General features: G+C 48.1%; 1 protein-coding gene across 1 annotated transcript in view; it reads right to left on the bottom strand.

Moving 5' to 3' along the window:
• The window catches only part of LOC149347331 (uncharacterized), a 61,775-nt gene that overhangs the window by 11,150 nt on the left and 31,922 nt on the right, over positions 1 to 18,703 (bottom strand). Inside the window, exon 2 of the mRNA XM_089587009.1 lies at positions 6,376 to 6,428. Within this exon, the coding sequence (XP_089443135.1) occupies positions 6,376 to 6,428 (53 nt within the window). The remainder of the gene's footprint in view (positions 1 to 6,375; positions 6,429 to 18,703) is intronic.

The following is an 18,703-nucleotide window of genomic DNA, read 5'->3' as shown; positions in this document are numbered from 1 at the left end:
AGGCTCCCGACCTAAAAGGCAGCGGTTCGGTTCCGCTTGTACATCTTTTTTCTTTGCTGCGAAACTGCTTTTCTACCTAATACCCTCTCTGCCAATCAAGAATTTCGAGTCACGCCGACGTCGAATTTTCCGCCTAACGGGACCTTTAACGCCAGGCTGGTCGATGACCGTGCCCTCTTCTATGCCTGATGTTTACCGTGGCGGCGTAGAGCTGAACGCATAACGGGCACAGGAGAAAAATATAAGCGCCTGGCCGCCATCTAGGCATGGAAGTAACAGCGATGGATCTGCCGTAGCTCGTGTCTCTGTCTGCCTAAGGACGCCTTTACATGTACACAGATGTCAGATATTCGGGAGCGCTAACACCTTGGTCGATTTGCGCCGTGTAGCTCAAAGGGAACCTGCCGGCAAAGCCCTACAGCTGTTTGGAAACAGCGGCACTTTTCGGTTACAACGCACTAAGGCATTTACCGCAGCAGGGCCCTGATACAGCTCTGAGTGTAAAAAAATGGCAGCAAAAGCTGAGGCATAGCTTGGTTTTCAATTCTCCGACATGTTATCAGGCATGCGACGCAGCTCGCAAAGCTAGCGGAGGCCAGCGCAACGACGAGGCAAGCGGTGTGACGTGATACCAAACGGCGGCGGCGGCTCCGCGGCGAGGCGCGCTGTTTGACGTCATGCCAGTTGGCGCGGCGAGCGCGCGGCGTCCGCCAGCTGCGGCGGTTGCTAGGCAACGGCTCAAGGTAGGTCTCTGTGCCTCCTCGGAGCACCACCAGAGCGAAATCGCAAGTTCGTCGCCAGTGTAGCTTTCGATACAAAATAAAACTGCCGTCTAATGTAGCCCGGCTGGTCTACGTTGCTAGTACTTCACTTCCCATCAAGCCGTTGGATTGGGTTTCACGCGAACTGCGCTTCCATAGGGCAGTGTAAGATTATAGGTACAGATGGCTCACCAGGCTCCGGCAACCGAGCATACCGATGTAGACTGCCCATCATTCCATGCCAACTAAAATTTGATGAGAAAATATTCTTAACGGCTCAAAAAGGCACACACACAGGAAAAGACAGAAAGAAACGGACAGTAAGAGCACTCTTACAGTATGGCGCTCTTACTGTTCGTTTCTTTCTGTCTTTTCCTCTGTGTGTGCCTTTTTGCGCAGTTAAAAATATTGTAACATGAACCAACAAGCCCTGCATCAAGTACTAATCCTGATGAGGCCCAAGAGACAATATTTTCTTTCCACTTTCAAGACCAGCTCTGACTAAAACACCAAAACGCAACCGGCACCTCGTCAGGACTGCGGAGAAGCCTCCGAGTCACTAGGCCATGGTTCTCGCTACCTTACAGGCGCTGCCTCATCCTGCAATCATGAACTTGAGGTACTGCGGTAAAAGACATAGAAAAGCCACGAAGCAGAGGATACGACCGCGAACTCACAACTGAAGCTCTTTCATATGAAAGACGACGAGTATAGACCTCTCACATTTGCCTTTTTGGGCGCAGCCATATTTCCAATGGGTCTGCGCCAGCCGCGTTCTTACTGGGAGATTTCATACAATCAGCGCATGCGCCGCACAGTCCGACATGCACGCGTGCTCACTCAAGCTGGAAACAATGAAAAGAAACATCGAAGCGAAAACTAAAAGCGATCAAAGGATACCATGCTCAGAGGCCATCCAAAACCAAAGTAACGCTGCCGTCGCAAGCTCGCGTCCAGAGACTGCTCCTCACAACCAGCAATTGATACCGAAGAATGGGTAGCACATATTTGTTTTTTTTTTATAATGCACATCTTCATCTTTTCTTCCAAAGTCCATGCAATGATGTGCAACGTGGGAAAACTTTCCCGAAAATTGAATCCTGTAGTGTTTCTTGAAACGGATATTAACACTCCGTTCCCTACGTCCGACATAAACACAAAAGCAAAAGAAAGGGACTCGAGAACCAGAGCCCAGACGCAGGGCACAAACTGTGACTTTTGGTTTTCTTGACAAGAAAAGAGGTTTAGGCAGGGCGTCTTTTTAGTCTTTATCTGAACACGTGTGCACAACGAGCCATCTTTAAGGGGGCACAAAACACAACGTCAGTCCTATAATGTTGCGCAACGTTCTTCGAATATTGTGTCACCTTATGCAGTGAAGTATTACAGCGTGTCTCTTATGCTTCTGGCAGTCGCCTTGCGTAGAGGCAGTGACACCGAATTTCAACTTCTTAATCATTTTTTTTCGCACGTTGCTGAAACTACAGAGCTCGGAAAGCCAGCTGTATTTAATGTGTTAATTCAGGTGACTGGCGGTATTCGCCACTGCATGGATGTATGATTTCAGTACGGCAGCAGTAATGCTGTATAGAGCAAGACCATTTCTCAATATTTTTGCGTGTCTCTTAGCGCAGTATCTCACTTGTTCAAGATGCAGATTCACCAACTAGCCCAGCTTCCCGCTCTACTATAGCCTCTTCTTTATGAATGAGCAGACTCTTCGAAGGTTTCCTTACCCTTGCAGGGGCCCAAAAGTTGTCAGCCATGTCCACGAAGACTGGACAAAACTACGACAGCAATGCCTGACCCTTTCCTTCTCTCACAACTTCCTCCTCTTTGTACCGTCAACGCTAAGCGCATTAATGCTATGAAAAGCGTGCCGATTGTCATTGTCCAGCCCGACTAAAGGCCCAGCGGTGCCATCTCTTGAGTAGGTGCCGAATCGGCAATCATTAGAACTTGCCACAAACTGACATAGATGATTCTTCTGCACCTCGCGGAACAATCATCAATAATGCCTTTACTCAATGCCTGCCTGATCGCTTACTGAACACTCGAGAAGAGCATTGAGGTCGCACAGAACAACATTGTGTTTCTGCCTGTACAAAAATACTCCGAAATGCTGTATGATTTTTTTTTTTTTTGGAGCTGTGCGACAGTTCACCGTGTGGCAGAGATGGTATGACGACCTGACGTCCATATCCTCCCCGTTCGCGAAGTTTATGTCCTGAAAGCACTGCGCTGAGCCTCAATACTGGAACCCAGCCTCCTAAGCAGTCCACCTTGATTTCTTGGCGTGCTTGGACAAAGAAGACTCTGGCATGGCCGTCACCGAGTCTTGTGAGAATAGACGCCAAATTATTTCATCCACAGAAAACATATAGCCTCCGCTGATAACGCAGCTACCTCCTCTTACTGGCACTCCCTCGTAAGGCCCAAGCGCTGGCCCACAGGTCACACACCCGGTTTATATTGGAGGAGTAGGAACGCTCTTACTGTAAAGCAGATGATTACGACGATGCCCTGATCTGTGAGATGCCGACCAAATGCTCCCCAAGTCGTCAGGTTATATCGTTTTCTCCTATGATAGATACACAGATACACCCACTAATAATTATACCACTACCACTACTACTACCATCTCCTCCCAAAAACATCAACGCTACGGCAACGCAAACATACACAAACGTTCTTCTCTCGCTCTCAGCCTAGCGCGCAGTACATCTATCTTGCTTCTCAGCCCCAGATTGTCATGGAATAGATACGTCATTGACTGTTTCGTTAAGATAAGCGTACATGTACTACATCTATTACTACTCCTACGACTACCATGTGCTACCGCCATCACCAGTTGTATACGAAGTCGCGGAGCCATGGGAAAACATCATCTCTCTATCTCCTGGGGGCGTGGTAGAAGAACACGTTCAGTTCACCGAGCAGTCTGAGATTACTTTTATTCACCTACACTCTTAGCGCCGCATTGTTCTTTCTTGCTTCAAGGTTACCGAGGTCAGCACAGTAGAAGCTTGCCCTAACGCCCAACATCAATTCACGAAGCGTACAGCGCCTACAAGCCCCAGCGCGGCGCCTCAATGTATTGAGCGGTGGGAGAAATGAAACCGTCTCGAACGCGCGCTTTGTCTACCTGTGTTCAGTTTGCGTCGGGACCGGTGTTTACAAAGCTGCATTAGCATCCGGCCCCGTATGCAAGTAGCTATAACGTAAAGCCCGCGAAGGGCGGCAATTTTCTTGATCGCCTCGCCTCCGTCTTACAGGTGCAGTGAGTGGAGCCACGTACGCCGCGCCTTGATAGCGCTCGCATACCGCGTCAGCTAGCTGCGCGCGACCTCGGGGGTCAGGAGTTAGGCGCCCACATGCTGCGGCCAGTTTGCGGTTGCTTCAGAGGGTAATAATGTGTTGGGCCTCGATTTAATTTGTCCGGTTTCCGGCGACCTCTTTTCGATATTGCGTTTGGCTTTTGGGCTTCCCACTTTGCTGTAAGTTCTCCCGTTGCTGTCTCAATAAACACAAACAACTTGGAGCCCGTACTGCTTGTGAACTTGGTATGCGGCTTGGTATTTGGGTTCAGTGTCTCGAAGCTACTCCTGATTCCCAAGAGGCGCCGTATAGGAAGGTTGCGGGTTAATGATGACGCCCAGCGGTTATTTAACCTTCACTGACATGGCACAGCCCATGGCCGTTTTTTTTTAATTCGCCTCTTTCGCAATGCGGAATCCGTGGCCAGGATTCAAGCCCGCGACCCTGGGACCAGGAGCAGAAGCCACTAAGCCACTGCGTGGGCGGCAGTGGCTACAGCGACGCCTTAGAGAGACGCTGTGAGCATCTACCTAAGATTTTTGGCATTTTTGTAGTCAAATCCTACTCTGTTGACTCCTGTTCGACAGCACGACTTTATTTTATTGCTCAGAGGCTGTCAGTTGGAATATTTTTACCACCCCTCTGATTCAAACTAATCACGATGGGGATAGGGTCACAGGGTCAAAGTTTATAACTTTGTGTTGTATTGTATTGTATTGTATTGTATTGTATTGTATTGTATTGTATTGTATTGTATTGTATTGTATTGTATTGTATTGTATTGGGTTTCGTAAAGCGGGCGAGGGCGGCTGTCTGCCCAACTTGGGTGCGACAAGTATCATCGGGCGCGGTAGAAAAAGAGTGGATGGAGAGATATTGGAGGCCTCGAAAATAATCGCCGCACGTAATGACTTGTGTGTCAGTTACACTTCGATGTTTTTGCTGGAAAAAGAGCGTAAGTTCCTCGGTATCTGACAGCAGAAGTGGTAGCGCTTTCATGCAGGTTTCGCCTTTCGCATGCGCTGATTATGTGCTTCGTCTAGTCCTCGTATCCTTGCGCTGCTATATCTTTGTTCAAGACATGTACCAACACGCCAATTTTCCACGTTGGTAGCGCTTTCATACAGGTTTCGCCTTTCGCATGTGCTGATTATGTGCTTCGTTCACCCCAGGGGTCTAGGTTTCTTGTCTTAATTCTTGTGTTAGATATTTTTTCTTGTGGTTTAGTCAGTATGTCCATCGTACAGTGACGTCACGTTTTTATTTGGGTTTTTATCTTGATGACACGTGCTCAATTTCCTGGCGCGAGTTTACCGAGTGAGAAGCGTTTTTCGACCAAGCTTCAGTTGCTATAGCAAGCGCTCTTGTCCTGTCCGTTCTCCGTGTGTTTTGCGTGTTTTTCTGTGCGCTGTTTTTAGACGTATGTATTGGGTTTATGGCACATAGGCAGCTCAGGCCATCATGCGCCAAACTCATATAACTAAATTTCCCACTTTTTTTTCCGTCTAGGTTCAGTGATCACAACGCACATGTGGTTGCCGAATGCAAGTCGCTTTGGTATTCAAGCCCATGGTCCTGTGTTTTCTCCTGCGTTCAAGTGAACCCTTTAAAATCGTCCTCGACGTCACCGCGCTTTACTTGAGCAGAATGACCAGCGGCTGCATTTCTTCTCACAATTATTGACTTTTTCTAGCGAGTGAGAGCTGCGCATTCAGTGAAAGCGACCTCTTTGTAATCAGAAATCGTCAATCACCAATCAACGATCACATCAACTAGCCCTCACCATCCCTTTCACCGATGGAGTCCACAGCACTAACGCAGGTAGAGCACCTGTGGAAGTGCCAACTTTCGGAGGTGTGAAATGTTTCCGTTTCTTTCACGAGATTCGGAATACTGGCGATGCACAACATGGCCCAAAAGCAAGCCCCTTGAGCTCCTATTTTTTGACAAAGGGCGTCAACGCCAATGCCCGAGAGTGTTTTTAGAAGTGGAGTATTTGGTTCGCCAGCTTTCAGGTACCACTTGGTGGCATGCAGGTTCCGATGACGCAAAACTCACTCAGTACCTTCTAAAAAAGCCTATTCCACAGGATTACTGACTCCAAATGCGTTCGCTCGGCTATTACGACAGCTGCCTATAAATGGCACATTATAGCGGTAGGCCGAAAAAGCTCCCAAACCAATAACAAAGCCTCTATTTAGCCCATGATGGCCTCCGATGTTCGTGCGGCACAAAGCCTAACGGCATGCAAAGGCGCCAGAGGCACACAAGGGTTCTCGAAAACACGGCCACTCACCAGCTCCGGTTCCAGGCAGAGCACCAGGCTGGCCGAGGAGATCAGCAGCCAGCCTGAGGATGAAAAAAAAAACAATCAACGCTCTGTAGAAATTTAAGAGGAAGTCCACAAAGCTCCGCTCATGGAAGTGTCCATAGAGCTCTCACTCGCGCTATCTCCAGAGCATACACAGCCAAAAGTCGTTCTAGTGGAACGGTGTATAGCGAAATAATGTATATAACTAAGTAAAAGCCATTCCAATTCGAAGCTTCCATTAAAGCCCATGTATCGATATATCGTTTTTACGAAGCAAAATCTATCCAGAACGGGATACAACGAACATACAATGAGCCCCACGGGCAATTTCGCGCTTAGTGTATTAGTTGCTCGCCCCAGTGGGAAGCGGACGCCGTGGTGGCTCACTTGTTATGGTGCTTGCTTGCTGATGCGAAAGACGCGGATTCTATCCCGGCCGTGGTGATCAACATTTCGATGGAGGCTAAATTCTAGAGGCCCATGTAGTGTGCGATGTCACTCCACGTAAAAGAACCCCAGGTGGTCGAAATTTCCGGAGCCCTTCACTACGGCGTCCCTCATAGCCTGAGTCGCTCTGGGATGGTAAAGCCACATAAACCAAACCACTGGAAAGCGAGCAAAATGAGCACTCGCGACGAAATCACCGCCTCGCGCCCCCTTTTTAGAGCGGCCCGTGTCGGGTTCAGGACCCAGAGAATGAACCTAAATATTCTGGTTAGGTCACTCAATGTCCTCTATGATATTATCCCTCTCCGACCCGTTTTATAAGCGCTGAAGGTTATGCGGGCCGCGGAATAAACGGGCGCGCGTAGGCAAGGCTAGCTTATTCGGCTAGTCTTCGCATATTCGGCAGCGTGGTTCGAACTCTGTGTGCGCGCTGAACGCTCTCGCAGCGCCCATCGGCGACTTTGTCCTCGGTGTACACAGCGGCTGGTAAGCCTGGTGCCATGCTGCAGTTGCAACCAAGGCCACGCGCCTCTATAACGAGGCAACGGCTCTAACGAATAAATAGCGGTCCCCTTCGACCTCGTTATAATGTGTTCAACAGTCCAAGCACAGTGTGGCCGAGCAAACTCGGCTCCCAATTCTTCAGCATCGTAGCTTCCACACCTTCTACACATCCGCAAAGCTATTGAAGATTGGTTTCGCCATTTAGGTACAGTCTTTGTCAAAAGTAACCAGGCTGCATGGTCTGCTTCTAGCTCGTACAGTGGAGCCCCTACAGCTTCCCTGAAGCTGAAATGGTCGTTAAAGGTAAGGACTGGGGGTCTTCTTAACTTCCAACAACTTTCGATCTTTAGGAAACCATAAGGGCTCCACTGTACAAGCTAGAAGCAAACCATGCAGCCTGGTTACTTTTGACAAAGACTGTACATCCCAACTTCCTCACCTTTCTCTCTCGCGCAATATCCTTCTCGCTCCTCTCCTGTAAACGTCCACAGGGGGATTGCCTTCTCTCCACTTTGCTTCAATTAAATTTCCAACCGTGGCAGGTGGCAAATTAAATCAATTTATTTAATTAAATCACAACGCAACTAAAGTCTTCAAGCTGACGCTGCAGGTTCCACGGAACAATAGAACGTTATATGGCTAAACCACAGCTTTAACAGCTTTCGCGTAATAAGGATACTGTGCCGTGCGAGCAATTCAATTTATAAAAAATGTTGTGTTATCATGGAGCGAAAAGTTAACACACCTTGCTTCAGCATGGCATCCGATACTTTCGATTTGCCGCAGAAAAGGGTAATGTGGCTGAGAGCGAAAGCTGACGATGATGATTACAGGCAACAACTCAACAGTGCGGTATGCATTGAAAATGAAGCATCTTGCCGCAAAACTCCTAAATATATCAAATACACCCGTATACGAAGAAGGCAATCTAATATTGACACCGAATGCTGAAAGCAGCAGTCCATGTCCTCTCGCGGCAATGACAATGTGTCGCAAAGTCACCCGCAAGAAGAGCCCTTTCTTTCGTTATGATCCTGGACAACTATACTTGCAGCCGTGCATGCCCCAAGCCGTACCCCGTAATGTAATTTATAACTTCTGTTGTGTGCCGTCCATCAGGTATGAGTAATCGTACAAATAATAGCCATCCAGACGATCCTACTGCATGACATGCAGCCAACTGCCTGTTCCAGGAACTGCAAGATTGTGTGAGGGTGTTTGGTCTAGAATACCCTTTTTTTCTGATCTTCCGTCCATAGTTTCTTATCAATACCTGATGTATGTCTCCGGAATATGTTCGTTTAAGGTTGAACTGTATGGTAGCCTTTCTCAAGTTTTTAACTAGTGAACAACAAAAACATGCGTCCTCGCTATACATAGACACATCCAATGCTTCCTTATCGGCTGTTAAGTAGGAGTCAAGGGCAGGTCAAGTCCAATCAAGGAGGCAATACTGGAAGCTTTCCAGAAGCGGTTCTTAAATATCGCGTTTATCTTCAAGCACCTCCGTAGCTGTGACGCGCAATATTTCGACTTCATGCTTCAAAGGTAGCAAATGCCAATCTTAGCCGAAGACATCAAGCCTGGCTCCGGCGCAGTTTTTATTTATTCATCCTTGCTTAATCCTTTCGATGGTTTAGGAAATGGTGATCTTTCTAGCCTGTGGTTCTCTAGTATTTCAGCAGAAGTGTAGAATGACACATCACAGAAAAAAAAAAGAGCACTGAATATGGTCCCCCTCACCACAAGGGGTAGGGGACAACGGACTTGCCCACGACCTCGCCCGTGAATCCCTACCCAGGGCACCGTCCTGTCGTCGTGTTACTTACTTCGTCGGTGTCTTTTCTGCGCTGTTTTGTCGACCGCGAATCACCACCAAGCCCTGGAGTACATATTAGCGTTTTCTTTCAATAGGTATCCATTCTTGGGCTTAATGTGCCCCAGATTTTCGCCTCGAACTTGGCCAGTGCCTTTTAGAAGCAAAAGACCTCCGCACCTTTCCTGTAACATCACCACTGCTTGCCCGGTTCGCCGTACTATGCCTATTTTGATCAGGAGGCTTCAGAAGCGACGGTAGCCATGAACTTTGCGGCCATCGCTTCTTACCTTGGCGGTTATCGCTTCTTGAGCCTTGCGGTCTAAATTCATGGCATCGATAGTCAACCGGGAAAGGTGCGGTGACGTCACAGTAGGAGTCCAGAGGTGGTGGTGGTGGTGAAAAACATTTATATGATATTAATTACATGGGAGAGAAAACGTGGGGGGGGGTTCAGGCCTTAAGGGCTAGCCCCTCGCAAAGGCTAGGAGAGGTACCTAGTACGTGACCACTGTGGCTTCTGCGGCAGCTCGGGCTCTAGCCCCGAGCGCACATTGGCTCTCTAAGGCAGAGGCCCTTTGCTTCTACAAGGCACTGACTTGGCGGCCGCAGTTTTATAAGAATAAATACTACCCACGTCTTCATAGGCAGGCGCTGTACATACAGCCTTTGTCAAAAGTAACCGGGCACAGGTGGTTGGTTTACCTTTCTGTTTTTAGGGACTTTTCGGTCTTTAGGGGTGCCATAAAGGCTCCGTTATGTGGATCAGAAGCAAAAGCCTTTTGCTCGGTTACTTTTCGCAAGGTGTTACGTGGTCATGAATGGCATACACTATATACATGGCAGCGTAGGTAGGATGATCAGCTGTTCATGTTAACCAGGTAAACTTCGAAGACTGTAGGAATGGAAGAAATAGTAGTTCATGAGGATCTAGGAGGTAACCTTGGCTTCTGTGGGCACTGAGGATGCATTTCTGGCGAAGAAACTCAAAGCTTTTGAGTGGGCACCTGTATGTTTTTTTACTGCTTCGCCGTACTCACTTAAGCGGGTAAATAATTTTGAACTTATATTTTTTTGTTTCCTCATGAGTACCCCGTGAGAGGGTAGATAACCTTGGCGGCACAGACGATCACGCGAGCCACCCCATCTTGTGGTCATCCACAAACCGGTGAGTCCATCTTCGAAGTATGCAGTGCGGAAAATTTAATGCACGCAAGGAGACTTTTTATTTCGCTGTTGTTTTTTTCTTCTCCGCAGGACAGGAGCCGGTCTTCGAAAGAAGCTTCCTTTTTCCTCTTTCTCAAGGCTCACCGCGCAAACCGGAACGCCATCGGCACGAATGTAGCGCTCTATGCGTGCGGGTTTCGCCGCACGCATTTTGATATATTGCGTGCACACGCGGCCTCGGGGAGCTCGAGGCGTTATTTATTGAAAGCGATAACTCAACACTGACTGCAGAGGGCGCGCGTAGCCAATGAATCGCGTGCAAAAATAAACGCGGACACGTCGGCTCGCAAGAAGGATTATTCAGGACGCTTCGTCGCGTCATACAGCGAGCAACTATCGAGACTGGTTTGGAGCGGGACGAAACACAGAGCCAGCCGTACTTTCGCTCGTATCACAGGCAAAGCCCGTCGATAGGGAGGGAGGACTGAGAGGGTGAAAAAAGCTCAGGAAGGGGAATGATGACCGCAAGGCGTTGATCCGGAGCCAACGGGATTTTCTGCGCACAAAGCAGCGATGACCTTAAAGAACGGACACAAACCAACACAGCCCAGAAAGCTGTAAAAAAAATGAAAAACTGGATAGAACGGTTGAAACTTCTGCTCAGCCATGTGCCCATGAAATCTAGTCGCTTGTCATGAATTAGTTGCTGGTGTAACGTAACTAACTGCAATCATATCGCATTGCCCCCTGCACTTTTAACGTAGTCAGACATCCCCAAGACATCTTAGAACGGCTTTTCCGTTGTCCTGATCGCCTTGGTGTATGAATAAAGACATGAATAAATGAATTTATGAATCCCGTACAACGTGCTCTCAGTGATAAGGAGGAACACATGACCGATCAATAGTGTCAACAAGTGTTCATTTATTAACGTGTGATAGCGTTAAGGCTCCCGTTAAGTTGAACTCCCGGCGTGGCGCCGTGACTTTAAAACCCTGACTGTTTAACAGGGTTGCGACGTCAGAGCCATCTAAATTTCGCTTAAACGCCAAACTGCTTGGTAGAGGGATGGAAGAAAACCTCTGTCCCTCGTGTCGTGAGCCGGAAACGCTGCCTCTTCGTCACCAAGGAACACTCTTTCAGTGAGCGCTGCGCCTCGCACAGTGTCATGGCCAGCATTCTTGTAAAAAAAATTTTGAATATTGGAATATTTTAAGGTACCTTTATTGAAATATTGAAGACGATGGCCCATTCCTACGATGGATAGCAAAATCTTTAAAAGAAAATTTTTCCATCGATCGCATAGAACAATTAAGGCTGCCATAGAAAACCAATGGGGAACACTTTTGACGATATCAAAAACATTAATAGCAAAAAAGGCAAGCCTGCCAACGGCAGATCTGCAGATATATTGATTGTTGAAATGGCTGTGACTGTTCTACTGTAGTGTGCAGTAATTCTGCAGTAATCAACGCGTAGTTAATTACTGTCGCTAATTCGGGTCACTAATTAATGTCACCCTCTAAAGCTATCAGGTGCGTTCTTAAGTTGAACTTGACTGTTTTTCAATTTTTTTCATTTCGTCCTTACCTTATAGCGTCGATGGTATGTCTGACTCAGGATTCCTGCAGTATCGACGGCGGAAACTAGCCAGCTATGCAATCAGTTTCGCAAATGGAAAGCTGCCCTAGTAGCGAAAATTGAACGAGGTCCGCGTGGCACGTGTAGCAACGCAACCAACCTCAGTCGCGCCATGCATCACGTATCGGACTTACAGACCACCCCAGGAGATTCGCGTAGGAGGCCATCGTAAGGAGAGGCTGTCGCAACATGCCGCGGACGTCTTCCTTCATCAGCTTCAAGCTGGTTCTCTATTGGCTACCGAGTCCTGTACGCGAAAAGCCAGAGGGTCGTCGCAGGTCGAGACGGCATGGATAGAGCGATAAATGTGTATGAAGGAACTGCCAGGGTGGCAGAGGAGCTGTACAGCGCTGGCCGATTAGTGCTTTCACTGAGCGCTTAAGGCTTAGTGCCCATCGCTCTACATGGAAGATCATATGACCGTTCGCGAAAGAAAAAAAAAACTACAATTTCTCTTTTTGTTGAAGAATAACAAGTTATCAATGAACCTGGACCCTTACATAAAACCACTATTGACGCGAATAACGAGACGTTATGTCCAGTCCTTAACACCTTATCGTGCCAGAACCAACTTGCATAACATTCTTATTTTCCCCGAACAATAACTGGGTGGAACCAGCTTCCTTTGACTGCACTGTTAAGCACTGAGAGTACTGCCAGTTTTTTATAACGACTTTTGTATGCTGTACTTCCAGTTCTGCCGAGACATTGTGTTCAATTTGCCTATTTTTTGTTGGAATCATGCATGTGTTGTCTTTGATTTGTTTATCTTTTAGTTTTGTGTGCTAAATGTTACTTTGCCTTGTATCTCATTGCATTTCTCCTCCTGCCTGGGCCTACTAAAGCTGGCAGTATTGAATAAATAAAGAGAAAGAAGTTATACGTTCTGGCCGAGCCGTAGTCTAAACGCGGAGTTGTGGCCTGTAGGCGATGAGTGTCACCGGAGAAACCATAGATTATTTGAGTACCGCGATGAAAATTTTCTGCTCCACAAACTATGGCCGACATAAGTCTGAATATGAGTGTGCATAGTGTTCGATGAATAAGCTTAGAGTGAGTGAGTGAGTGAGTGAGTGAGTGAGTGAGTGAGTGAGTGAGTGAGTGAGTGAGTGAGTGAGTGAGTGAGTGAGTGAGTGAGTGAGTGAGTGAGTGAGTGAGTGAGTGAGTGGATTAAAGAGGGAAAGGGGGGAGGGCACGAGCCTATATACTGGTGGCAGACCACCACGCCCATTGCCAGCGTGCCGATAGTGGTAGGGGGGAGGGGGAGAAAAGAGAGGATAGAAGAGGAGCGCGCCGCCGCATAGTGTGTCATATGACACTCGCTGTGCTCCTTAGGCCTGGAATAAGCTTAAAAGCAGTGGTGACAGTTCATTTGTCCGGCGCATGCGGAATATCGTAAAGTGCTGGAGACATCAACTTCGTGTTTTGCGTTGTTTGTTTGCAGCTGTACTCTAGAACTGAGTAAACATGGAGCAGTGCATGGAATTCGTCTGCATACAGTAGATATTTTATAACCAGGACTCTACCCCGTTCAATACAATCGCTACCACGTCGTTTCATTTGCTCCAACCCTTACACTGTCCTGCTATGAGAGCTGGAATGAAAGCGATGAACAAACAAATACTACAATGACGTGCTGGCAGCAGTCGGGCAAGGCAAAAGATCTCGAAAGGCTTTCAAAGCAAATGGTTTATTCCGCAAAGAAGAATTCAAGCTCCGTAGTTACGATAGCCCTTGGCTCGGCAGTCGACAAAAAGAATAGCTATCACTCTCGGTCGCGCTGAAAGTAAAAACGGGAGCAAACTTCTCCGGTAAAGGGCTTTGAGCACCGCAAACAGTCTGCAACATGTGTCGCCATGGTATCTCAGTGGATGTGGTGCTCGGCTGCTGCCCCGAAAGATATAGGATCGACCCCGTTCGCGCCAGTCGCATTTCGATGGAGGTGAAATGCTAAAGGTCCGGGTCAGCGCACGTTAAGAACCCCTGTTGGTGGAAAATATCCGGAGCCCTCCACTACGGCGTCTCTCACACCCCGAGTCGCTCTGAGACGTTAAACTCTATAAAGTATGAAAACAGCCGATCATCGCGAATAATGCCTCACGTCACCATGACGACTCCAATGCGCTATGGCTGCGATGTGCCACGTGGTCAACAAGATGATCAGGCCACGTACCGGCGGAGGCGCTCAAAGATCGTAAAAAAGCAAAAAAAAAAATTATTCGCTTCAATCTGGCAGTGTTTGTATCTTTCCCGAGATATAAAACATGCCTGTGATACCCCCCCCCCCCCCCCCCCCGTTCGGCTGCTGAAACCGAAACGGCCCGGTTGAAGAAACACAGTTAAGGCTTTATCTACCAGACGTAGGAAACCTCCGCGTGGTGATACGCAATGTCTTATTCATCATTCTAACTAAATACATATAGAGACACGGTACGTAATAGTTCGTGCATCTACCTCTTTGAGAGCTAAACACAAGGTTTTTAGCTCTACCCACATGTCTTTCATTACCTCCACACTCTTTGTATACCACGCACTGTAGGATGTCGTGTACTACTATATCTGCAGTTGATGCTGGGTGGAGTGCGGCCGCATTGACAGGCGTCAAAATGCAGCAAGATCAGATCAAGTTGACCATTGCGACCTGACAGCTACATTTAGGACTATTGCCGGCTACATACTGGACGCTTGTAAACAATTTCAGCACAGGTGATGGTGAGCCCCGTAGCGGCCAAGCATTGTGACTGAGTGGGCGAACGTTTGTTCAGATCGCCAGCACAAAAATCAAGCCGCTTAGAGCTGGCGCTGAAACCGCAACCTCTCGAACAGCTGCAGTGAGTCGCTGCTTCGGTGGACGGAAACGACACTAAAGTGCTCCCTTCGATGGGACAAGTACTGCTCGTTCTTTGCAGGGGCCAGTTTCCATACACACGGTTCCTAAGCTTTGATCGACGGTGCAAATACCGCCTACTTCAATCGTCTGCCTGCACCTTATTACCCCAACCACAACGTTGAGTTAGAACTAAATCAATAAGCAGATCTTCACGAAACAAACGAGCGCAAAAACATCCCTCCCTCACACAGCCCCGGAGTACCCCAGATTGTGATAGTTTCCTAACCACACACTTCTTTCTCGATCCGCCATTCTCCACGAACGTTTGGCAGTTTAAACGGAGTATCTATGCAGTGATTGGAGCAAACAGCCCTACGCAGCGACGCTGAAACAAGCCCTTGTTTAACGTGAAGCTGCAATCAAAAGACCATTGACAGAGTTGGCTAAAGCATGGCTAGAAAGAAACGTCGGCTCTAGCTTTCATTTCGGCCAGCCGAGTGCTCACATAATGTGAACGGGGTGGTCCGTTAAGGCATATGCGTCAACAACACCAATAGCTCTTAAGCGCTTGCTCTACTCCCACTTTGCCAACCACCACCCGCCGCCGCCGTCGTGAATTCGATTTACACGCGCGGTTTTCCTAGACGACGCATACGGGGCCGCTGTTTAAACATGAGGGTCAGTTGACGTTCCGGGATCGCGGGGGTCGTACGACGCGCTGTAAAGCAACTGCGAGCCTAGGCTACTCAAGGCGTTGTTCCGTTGCTTCGCAAAATAATGACCCCCCCCCCCCCCAACCTTTCTCAGTTTTGTCTTAACTGTAGACAGTTTCCCGGACACTCGTAAGCTGCTCCGTCCGGTCGCTGGTTTTTGAGCCAGGGACTTTCCGCTTTTGAGGCAGTCCCCCGTTTCCATCTTGTTCTGCGCTGTACGTGTTTCGAATGAATTAGCTTATATGGCTGTGAGTCACAGCTCCGACGTCTGTCTGAGGTTCCTCCTACACAGCACCGTTTTCTTTTTTCATTCGTAGCGAATGCTGAAGCATTGTCTCTTGACCCACAAGCGAGAGAGGAAAGAGCTGACCGCTTGTGCTGTTGGCACGGAGAGCAGTTCATGCCAGAAGTATGCGACACACCCCCGAGCAGCTGGAGCGGTCGTAGGAACACGCAAAGGGGGCTCAAGTGTCTAGCGCTACGACGAAGAATTTCATTCCAATTCAGTTCAGTTCAATTAATTTGGTAGGTATTACTGGAGAGTCAGAAATGCTCTTTGAGTAACTTGACCAAGCCCAGGATAGATCGAAATTCCATAATATTTGTATTAGTTTTCAAGTGCACCTGCGTAAAACTTGTCACAAAGGCAATCACAGCGAGGGAAAGGAGAGAACGGCTTGAAGTTTTTATATATATATATTTATTTGAGTTTATACTTGTGCCCGGAACCAAGAATGCCTTACTGCAGCCGTGCGCTGCAACGCATTCGTAACGAGCTTGGGCGAAACTAGCTTGTACGGGGTCGTCCACTCTTGGGGTGAACACGCGAGCACGGGGCCGCGCTCCGTAGCCGACCAGAAGATCCGGCACTGCCGCGCATTGAAGGGAAGTGGCGCATAGAGAGCTGGGGGCGGTGCTTACATTGATGCATTGAGTCGTCATTTACTACTCTGACCACAAATAAGGAGCAGATCCTTTTGGGCAGTTTTTTTCTTCATGAAACACTTAAACCGTTGATGTAGTTCCAAGTTCACTGCGGATGTAAAAAAAATTTCTTTCTAGGCGGCAAATTCACAATTTTGCTTCATATTCGTCGCACTGGTGAATAATAAAGGGGCCGAGAAGCGAGAAAAGTTTCATTCTTGTCGGCGGCGCAAAACAGGCCGGATATGGTTTTCAGCAGAGGTTGTGACGTGCATTGAAATGAAGCTGCCTGAGTTTCAGTAATTGGGTAAAAGCTTACTGCAACCCGAATTTTGCCTTTCATTGCTACTACGTTACCGACGCTGTCGCGAACAACAATGAGGAAACAAAGGTTAGGCTGTGCGGCCTCTCCGGACAAGAGGCGCGCTGAGGGTATGTGCCACCCCAAAAGAGGACAACAACAACAACAACAACAGGCGCACCCCGCAGACGCGCCCACAAACGCACCCACAGGAACACGAACTCCAGGGTATGGCACGACCCTAGAATGATTACAAGCACCCGTGCTGTGAACAGCGAAAACATAGTACACTGCTCGAACTTCGGACAAACAGCATCACGGCGTGAATATTTTGACGCCTTTGACGAACAGGAACGCCGTGGATTGTGACGGCGAAACTAACACGTCCGGCAATAAACAGGGTCACCCCACAGGACGTCTCAACACAAGGCGAGGCCTAGACGCGGCCCAACCACGCACTTCAATCTAAGCTCGCGTTGTTAACGCCACTACTGCTCCCGACAGTACGTGGGAACGAGAGCAGTCGACGCGCAGAAGCCACTGGCGCCACGTTACTGAAGTCTACGCTGGCAGCCTGTTAGCGCAGTCTGCAGGCAATCTGCCGTGACCTGACGGCCGCAGTTTCCGCCATGGTACGGAAGGTTAGTCGACGGCTAAGGGTTTGGTGGACAACCTTTGATAATCATCTGTGTTTGTGAGTGCGGGAGTGTTGATTATGCCTGGTTTCACCTTTCACCTTTTCTTTTTTCTGTTTTTCTTTTTTTCATCCTCACTCTTTCTTTTTCGCCCTCTTCTTCTTATCTTCTTTCACCTTCACCTGGAGTAGCATGCTAGGCTAACAACCAGGCAGACTTCTCCCCCATTCGTTAAAGTCTCTCCGCTGTCTGTCTTTCCAGAAGAATTTCTCCAACGCTTTCAAAGCAGTCCGGAGCACGTTGGCCCTTCGTTCACTTTCGCTGGGTCGAATGAATAAAATGCATTTAAAGTCACACAGAAGTGTCGTGTGGTTCTTCACGTGGTTGTAGAAATCGTAAAAATCATGCTTAACTAGTCCAGAAGGGGGTTACAACGAATACGTGACTGTAGCTCGCAAACTTCCGCTGCATGTGCGGACTCGCTGTTTGAACTGGCCCCGCGAAACGAGTCAATGGAAAAGCGAGACAGGAACCCGTAGCTGTGCGTAAACATAGTTGTGACGATTTTCTTTTTTAACCAAGTTCAAAACTGATATTTCAGAATCGTAAAAGTGGTAAGAAGGCGAGGATACGCAAAGACGGAAAACCATTGCACTGTGCAGTTTGTCTCGCATATCAGTTAAAAGGAAGGAGCCCGTCAACTTGAGGGCACGGAACAGAATTATGTGATTTTCCATGGCATCGTTTCATGCTGTGTTTCTCGTTGTGAACTTAGCGCACTTCTGTAGAATAACGTAGAATTTCACCTGTAGAATTTCTCCTTGGTATAGGGAGGGCAGGCAGATGGTTTCCTGACACTCACAAAGGTACAAGCGAGGGGACACAGCTTTAGGTTGCTTGCCAACGTTTCGACAAGAAGACTGGCACCGAAGATAAAACCACTTGTTGAAACGTTCTCAAGCATCCTGAGGCTCTCTCCTCCCTTTTTCACTTTGTGAGCATTATTTCTCCTTGTAGTTTAATCGCCTCCTGTCCTTGTTGTCGTTAGAGCCCATTTGTGAAGCAATGTTTTCTTGTACTGCGGCTTTAATTTTCTTTATTTATTAACTAAACGTTATTAGCACCAATTTCTGTTATTTTTGCCATCTGTATAGGAGCGGCATCAAAAACTCACCCGATTATACAGGCAGAAAATGCTCATGAAACCATTGCAGAGACCACAAAACAAGTCAACAGCAATCTTTAAATCAGGTACCAACTCATACGCTACACATTACGCAACAACATCGCATCGCGAAACAGGTGCGCTGCGGGAAACGAAAACCTCCGAATTCA

Source organism: Amblyomma mixtum, chromosome 4, assembly GCF_055824585.1.
Source record: "Amblyomma mixtum isolate Tamu chromosome 4, ASM5582458v1, whole genome shotgun sequence".
NCBI classification, from domain to species: Eukaryota; Metazoa; Arthropoda; class Arachnida; order Ixodida; family Ixodidae; genus Amblyomma; species Amblyomma mixtum.
This window is presented reverse-complemented; position numbering and strand designations above follow the sequence as displayed.